Below are 8502 nucleotides of genomic sequence, written 5' to 3' on the forward strand. Positions count from 1 at the left end.
CGGTTAGAGAAGACGCTGCGTTCAAATGTCTCCCCCAAAGTATGGACTTGTGTGGCGTTAAAACGACTAATAAAGTTATCAGGATTATTTTAACACATGAATTGTTTCCCGGCCCAGTTAGGAGAGAATTTATTATTAGGGAATATAAAACTGATGAGAACAAACAAATTAGAAGTAGATGGCTTTCATTTCCAGCCCCCCCCCCCCAAAAAAAGTAAAAAGAAGTAAATTTCTAAATTCTAAACGAGATTTATCCCACTAAGGAATTTTTAAGACTAAAACTGTAATATTGAAGCAAATAGCTGTTTTTTTTTGTTTTGTTTTTTTTACATCTATTTTTTAATCAGTACAGACCTTTTCGGTTGGATATGCAGGGCTGGCTTCACTCTAAAAATATTGAATTGTCACCTTGGACAATGGAGTCCATTAAGTTTGGTGTGTTTGTCAAGGACAAGAATTTGGATTTTAGTTATTGATGTGTTGTTATTGGAAGTTGTTTTTTTATTATTATTCACACACGCAAATATTTCAAGACAAACTCTTAAATCATTGGTTGAACGAGTCTCTGATTTGTTATAAATCTTTGAAGTTTGTAAAGAATAAAAGAAGAATAAAAACTTAAACTTCTTTCTCTTCTTGGTAGATTTAACTTAAATTTATAAAGCCCTCTTGTTTTTGTTTTGTTTGGATTTTACTGTAAAGTTCGACATGCGACTCATGATGTACAGTTTGTGTGATATTTTTTAAAAATGCCTTACGTTGTTTATATTTGTTCTTTCAATAAAATATATATTTTTTTAAATCGTCTTCTTCTTGTGTTGTTTTATGGCGGTCGGCAACAAAAGCTAAGGTGCATTACAGCTACCTACTGTTATAAAGTGAATTTTAGATATGCCTACTAATTTATTACCCCTAATCAATTTAAATACAAATAAACATAACTATCTATTCTATAATGTACATCCTAATAATATTTGTCCTCATATTCTTTTCCAAACTCGTGTTCTCTTCCGTCACTTCCGATCCATCGCTAATTAAAACGATTATCCACCCATCCATTTGACTTCTTGACTAGTGGTTTGTTCCCGAAGTTCATCCCTTACCTCCTAGGTGATCTACTGCTGCTATGACGACCACACACATTCTTTCTGTTTTAGATTACATCTGCATCCAACATGGATCTCCTCTGGAAGTTCCTTTTCATCAAAATCCATTACTACCCTTCCTGTCTCCGCTTTCTCTGCTCCCCCATTCATTCGTCTTGCAGTTTTCAGCGAGCTATTTCGCACTTTTATGTCATCTTTCAGTTATTTTATACAGTCATATAGCCCTTTACAACCACTTCCTCTTTGTGCTCCCACTCGGACCACTTTGCTCACTCTTAACATTGCCAACGTATGGAATTCTTTTGATGTTCTCCACCAAATCTTCTTCCCCACACCCTATCAACAAGTTCCCTTCACCAAATATATTTCCATATTTGAGCTCTCCCACGTTTTCCCTTCTAATTGTTTTTTTTTTTAACTTCTTTGGTGGGTCCATGCCCTTAATCCCTCCCTCGCTCTCTACCCTCACTACTTTCAATCTCACTATATGACCCTAACGAGTCTCCTCTTTTTCTTTACCAGCTCCCATGTAACCTTATCCTTCTTACCCCCCCCCCCCCTTAAATCCGTTCCATCACCACCTATAGTCCTCCGACTCTGATTTTTCACTCGCCACACATGATAAATCTGGTCAACAAACAGCTTCTTCAATCAAGTCATTTCAGTGAATAAAGCAATGTTTCTGTAAGGCATGCATGTGTTTTAGGGTACTTAAAAACAAATGAAATGGTGGCAGCCTAGCAGGTGTGTGTGTGGCATCCCATTTGAATTTGAATGTGATTGGTTACTCCTGAGCACAGCCACATGTCAGTTATAAGATGGAGTGCGCCCTTGCGCAACCAGATTTATTCGATTACTATTATTATTGTTTTATTTTAACTTTATTTCACCATTTAAAAGACAAGTTTAGACAGAACATCTCTTTTGCAATGGTGACATGAACAAGATTATTTCCGTTTATTTTCACCTCCCCTCTCAAAAAGATTTTTTTTTTTTTTTAATTATTCAATTCTGTCACATGAATGGTGGAAAAAGTTTTAAAATAATTTATTTTGGTCCAAATTCTTGTACATCACAAAAAAACCTGACATTTGACCAGGGGTGTGTAGACTTTTTCTATCCACTGCAGCCTTGTTCCGGTTTTTGTAATCTCTTGCCTGTTGAGCCTATTGTGCTGTTGAACAAGTGGAAGCAAAATAGTATAAGATTTATTGGAGCGGAATTTTCCTTAAATTGTTACTTTACAAAGATCGTATTCATCATTTGTTATTTTATCTTTTTTTGTATTAAGTGACATAGTTCAGCAATTTCATATTTTATGTAGTTATTCTTTAGTTATCTTAATTTTATTTGACATTCATGTTGATTTAAGTTCGTCACCAATGACTCAGTAATTTTTTTTATTTTTTTTTTGTTCACTGAGTACTTTTTTACTCTTAATTATTTGGATGACTACTTTCTATTTTAACTTGAGTCATTTTATTCTAAAGTAGCCGCACTCCTACTTGAGTACAATATTTGGCTACTGTACCCACCTTTGTATTGTCCCCACGCATGCCGATACCTTTTACTTATTTAAGGTTAATGCCTCATCAAATTGCTAAATCTGAATGAATTTTCATCCGTTCAGTCTTTTTGTGATTGCCCCCTTTATTAATAAGTAAAAATGCCGGATCGAATTTGGACAAATTTTGAATCAAAAATACTTATTGTCATAAGAATTCTGTGTTCAGAAAAAAAAATAAGACCAGGAGCAAAACAAAACATTGAATTGTTTCCTCGAACAAAGTCTGCACAAAATTATCATTTGTGAACATTTTTTAAAAAATGTCCTGAAAATACGTTTTAAAATAAAAATTCTCCCTTCTTTGCATTTCTTTTCTGTTTATTTTTTAAAGAAAGTGTAGAAAATCATCACTTAACATCAAATGTAAAAAAAACAAACAAACAAAAAAAACTGCCGATATTTACCGATATATTGCGCAAAGGAGCTGCAGAAAAACGATCATGCATCGCCGCAAATGTATTGTCGTTTTTAATGAGCTGTAATGATAGTTGGAGAAATTGATTTCTGCCTGCCAGGAATGCAGCCCATCGTATCGCATCTCCTTTGTGGGCGTGCAGCCAGGCCAAACCAAACGACCGGGAACGCAGGGGTGGCATGGGGAGATCATACCAATTTGAAGACACATTCGCAGCATGGGGAGCCCGATAGGTCAGGGCTAAAATTGGACTCCAAAGGTTGATGTTTTAGCAGGGGAAATACGATCGCAAGTGCTGGCAGCACAAGTTTCCCATGCGTGACATTTAACGCCGCACGTTAACCGAGGAGAGTGCGCGTAATGCGCCGTCAGTGCGGACCAGTGCTGTTAATTCTTCTCGGGGGTCGTCGTATGCGCTCCCGTCGGCGCACAGCAGAAATGTCTTTTTTAACCATACCGAGTCAAGAGAGTCTTTTTACTCCCATCCAAAGTGGCAGGTCACCCGACGAGGCGGAAGGCCGTTTGGCGGACGACGACGACGACGACGACGAAGAAGACGACGACGACGACGACGACGACGACGAGGGGAGCGAGAACGTGCGCCTGATCCCAAGATGCTCCCCGGTGCCCAGGAGGCGAGGCGCGTCCATCCACGACGAGACGGCCGAGTACCTGCGCATCCAAGCGGCGCTGTCCCCCGGAAAGCGAGTGTCGTTCGCCGACACAATCGGCGGCGACCTGGTGGACGTCCGCGAGTTCGTCACCTTCGACTCGGACGACGAAGAGGACTTTGCGAGGTGGGACGAAGAGCGGGCAAAGTATGGCAAGACCGAGCGAGAGCCGGCGTTCCTTGTGCATCCGGAGTTTGAGCCCCTCGGCGGAGGCGCGCTGCTGGAGGCCGTGCGCGCGCAGCAAGTGCGCATCGAGCACATCGGTCCCGTGGACCATGAGCCTCTTGCCTTCAGTGGCCTTGTGCGGGTGCTCAACGTCTCCTTCCACAAAGCGGTCTACATCAGGTCCACCATGGACAACTGGGAGACGTACTTCGATCACCCCGCAGAGTATGTCCAGGGATCCCACGACGGGGACACTGATAAGTTTTTCTTCAAGCTGTCTTTTGCACGCCCGTACGTCACTCATGGCTCTCGCATCGAGTTCGTTGTCCGCTACGAAACCACCGAGGGAGACTACTGGGACAATAACTCCCATATGAACTATGTGGTGTCTCTGCATCTGTCCTATGAGGAGGAATCGGAGGAGACTGAGAGTGGGCAGCAGGAAGTGAGAGGCATCATGAGAGCCCCCAAAGACTACAGGTAAATAACCCACCGCTGACAACAAGGAAACAAGACTGGCAGCCACTCTCACGGCTCAATGCCAATTTGCATTCACGCTTGGCATCATCTCGCCGCTATGCTATTGTTCGCTTCTCTCACGTTGCCGTGCTATTCGCTCTCTAAACTCAATAAGCATTTTTGTGTGCTTTTTCTATAATGCTCTAAGATCCCACAAGGTGTAGTAGTAATTGGTGTCAAGGCCTTTTTAAGGTCATGCCACTGCATTTCAGTTGGATTCAAGTCCGGACTTTGATTAGGCCACCCCAAAACCTTCATTTTGTTTATTTAAGCCATTCAGATGTTGACTTGCTGGTGTGTTTTGGGTCGTTAGCCTGCTGCAAAACCTAAATGTTTGTGCAAAACCTAAACATTTATGGTTCCATCAATCACAGCAAGTTGTCCAGGTCCTGAAGGAGCAAAGCAGCACAATACCATCACACTACCACCACCACGTTTGACCGTTGGTATGATGTTCTTTTTCTGAAATGCTGTGCTACATTTACGCAAGATCTAAAGACACACACACCTTCCAAAAAGCTTAACTTTCATCAGTAATATTCTGCCAAAAGTCTTGGGAATCATTCAGATTTTCTTTATTGAATTTTTTGTTGGTAAAAGTAAGACGAGCCTTTATGTTCTTTTTGGTCAGCAGTGCTTTTGGCCTTGGAACTCTGCCATTTTTGCCCAAGCTCTTCCTTATGAATGTGTCATGAACACTGACCTGGACTGAGGTAACAGAGGCCTGCGGTTCTTTAGAAGTTGTCCTGAGTTCCTTTGTGGCCTCCTGCACAGTTATTGCTGTTCTCTTGGGGGTAATCTTTGTAGGCCGGGCACTTCTAGGAAGGTTCCCCACTGTTCCGTGTTTTCTCCATGTGAGGATAATGTCTCTCCCTATGGTTCACTGGAATCCTAAAGCTTTAGAAATGGCTTTTGGAACCCTTTCCAGATTGATAGATGTCAATTACTTTATTTATTGACCGTTCTGGAATTTCTTTGGAAAACTGTCATTTTGTTGCATCTTTTTTTTTTAGATCTTTTGTCCGACTGGATTTTGTCGGGACAGATTTTGTTTAAGTGATTTCTTGATTGAACAGGTCTGGAGGTAATCAGCGAAAATGAAAAACTGTGATTAGCCACAGTTAATTGATGATTGAACAGAGTGGGGGGGGGGGGGGGGGGGGTGGAGTAATTAGTTTTTCACACAGGGCCAGGTAACTGAATAGTTTTTTTTTTTCCTGGTCTTAATAAATGCAATTAACATTTAAAAAGAGCATTTTAAGTTCACTTGGGTTATATGTGTCTGACATTTAATTTTTTTTTGATGATCTTAAACAAAGTGGTGAAACTATGCAAACAATATAAAAATTTGAGAAGGTGGCCAATACTTTTTCTCATGAGACAAAGATTGTGTTTTTATCACTCTTTCAAAACACATAATTATGACTATTAAAAAAAACAAAAAAAAGCATTTTTAAATACTTTTTTAAATGAGTTGATGACCTGTCCACTTAGGCATGTTTGAACATTTAACTGATGGAATATGATTTTAACAAAACAATGAATAAAACAGAGGCATTACTGTGTGAACAAGTGGTTATCACATCTGGCTCAAAGTAAATATTCTTGGTTTGAATCTCAGCTCGGGCCTACTGTATGGAGTTTTTTTAATGTACTCACTGTGCTGCATTGCAAAAACATTCAACCTCACGAGAGTGGACAGCTATTCGAAAGCTGTTTTCTTCTACTGTACAGTATATACTCGCGTCTTGGGCCCTCTTCAGATTCTGGTTTTTGCTTCGGAACTTTCCTAAGGTTTTTGGAACTATAAAAATGCTTAGGAAAGGTGCATCGATACAACCTTTAACCTACCTTCAGCATGGGTTACCGGTACTCCTGACCAACCTTTCTGAAAGGACGTTACCCATAATTCTCACTGGTGGCAGCAACCTGATCAAATTAAAATCAAGCGCACACAGATCGAAGGAGTGCTTTTTATAGTTCAACTTTGGAAATATTATGATTTCGGTTAGGAAAAGTGGCGCCGAACTCATTTTAAATAGTAATAGTCTTTTCCTGTATGATCGAAAGAAAGGCCCTTTTCATCTCTCCTTGTCCCAAAGATGTTTTCCACAAAGGTTAAGGAAAGGTGCTGTAAAAGTTTGATTTGACTTTCTGAAGAGGCCCTTGACGCCCAAGTTGTGCATTGTCACTGCAGTGGACGCTTTTGTGTAAAACCCATATACTGCTACCCAGTGGTCAGCCGTTGCAAGACTGGAGTGGCTCATGCACAGAGAAGTACAAAGGTACTTTACTGAAAAGCTTTCTACTGTCGAGACCACAATGCGTGAAAGGGTTAAGAGGGTTATGAAGCCAGAGGACACGGCCCTGAAAACGCCAGTCATCCAGTGGTGAGAGAGGACAGTCAAAACAGGCAAAGGGCAGGTGTCGTTTTCACCCTGTGCATTCCCCTTTGCTAAAATTCACCTCTGAACTTTTCCATCTGCCAGCTGTCATTTGCAATATCAATGCGAGCAGATAGTGAGGAGCGCACGGAGCGTACACTACTCACGAAGAGAGACACATTCAGCTTTCGTGGAAATTTCAGAGTGAATCTAAATCAACTCTAAACTTTTCAATCTTTATTTTCCAACTGTTCAATGTTTCAGTACTTTTTTTTTTTTTATACACCAAACTTCACAGCTGGTGTTTGTTCTGTGAATGGACCAATACATTTCCTGGTTAAATTAGAATAGGTATTTAAACAGTCCTCGTCATCATTCTGTTCCAATTTTGACATATTGAGACCAAGAAAACGACACCTAACAATTGGTCAACCATGATGTTCTCAGAGGGAAGTGGCCACTGAGCTCAGTGTCAGCAGGTTGTAAAATAGACTGGAATGGTCACAGGCATAGACTTGGACTTGTATTGATCGATTCATGTAGCAAACACCTGTTGTTAATTTTGCCATTCTGGTCTTTATTAGAGGACATCAAGTTGTGCAACAGAAACTGAAACACTGAACAGTTGAATATGCGCATTCGAGTTCTGAGAAAGACAAACTAAGTTCACCTGTAAAGGTTATACAGTGTTGCGTTGCGATACGCGTGACCCGACGTGTTTTTTTAGATACGAGGTGTCATTCAGCCGATTTTCTGCCTTGGCTTGGGTTAGGGTAGTACCACAAATGTTTGTATTACATCAAAGGACATTCTATTCTGTCAACCTATACATTGGTCGTAACCTGCTTTTTTTCCCCCTCCATCTTTAAACACGTAAGCCATGATTACTCATAAGCAAGCCTTGTGTATTGTAATATTTTAAAGCACTTTTTTTGCTTTATTGTATTAATTTAATTTCTGTCTTCTTTCAGTACGTGCATTGGTTTAGACTCAAGCGACAATGAAGGTAAAAGTACACATTCTATTTTGGATGCAATCTGTCAGGTAATTGTGCACGAGATTGATGTGGTAAAGAATGTCAGATTGTTTTTTTTGTTTCGTTTTTTTTGTCAAGCAGATGAAACAGAGACTTCCAGGTCAGGAAGTGAGGGTCGAGAAGGCCCCTGCCCAGTCATCATACCACCTGAGCTCGACAAGGAGGGAAGATCAATCTTAGAAGAACTGGATAGGAAGCAGCAGATTTTGCAGTTATCACAATAAATCTTTAACAGAATTGCAATTATTTTTCTTTAGGAGCAAATAGTCCACAACAATCAGTGTTTCGATTATGTTAAAATTATCTTAATTTACATCCATGTTGAAACAAGCCTTCAAATGTACAGTAGAAGCAGGTTGTGTGTTTTAATTAGCATCCCGCTTATTACCCTTGTGTGTAATCTTGAGCTACATTTTGTTTTTACATCCAATTTACATTAAACTAATTCAAGACAAGCTTTTTAAAGGGATAACATCATCTCATCTTCAACTAATGTGTGCCTGACTGAACACTAGTTGTTGGGTTAGGTAGAAAATAAAGGGATGCTGACCAAACAAACGCATGGCTTGATTGGTAGTAAATAGTTTAGCTGGGAAAAGCACCGAAGTGCTCAAAAATACACTTCTATATTGATTGCAC

General features: G+C 40.2%; 1 protein-coding gene across 1 annotated transcript; it reads left to right on the forward strand.

Moving 5' to 3' along the window:
• The first annotated feature begins 3287 nt into the window (after positions 1–3287).
• Positions 3288–8447, forward strand: si:ch211-167b20.8 (protein phosphatase 1 regulatory subunit 3A). Its single transcript, XM_061672256.1, has 3 exons — positions 3288–4404; positions 7799–7833; positions 7945–8447. Exons 1-3 carry the CDS (start codon positions 3449–3451, stop codon positions 8085–8087), a joined length of 1134 nt encoding a protein of 377 aa, XP_061528240.1. The 5' UTR covers positions 3288–3448; the 3' UTR covers positions 8088–8447.
• The last annotated feature ends 55 nt before the right edge of the window (positions 8448–8502 follow it).

Source organism: Phycodurus eques, chromosome 1 (assembly GCF_024500275.1).
Source record: "Phycodurus eques isolate BA_2022a chromosome 1, UOR_Pequ_1.1, whole genome shotgun sequence".
NCBI classification, from domain to species: domain Eukaryota; kingdom Metazoa; phylum Chordata; class Actinopteri; order Syngnathiformes; family Syngnathidae; genus Phycodurus; species Phycodurus eques.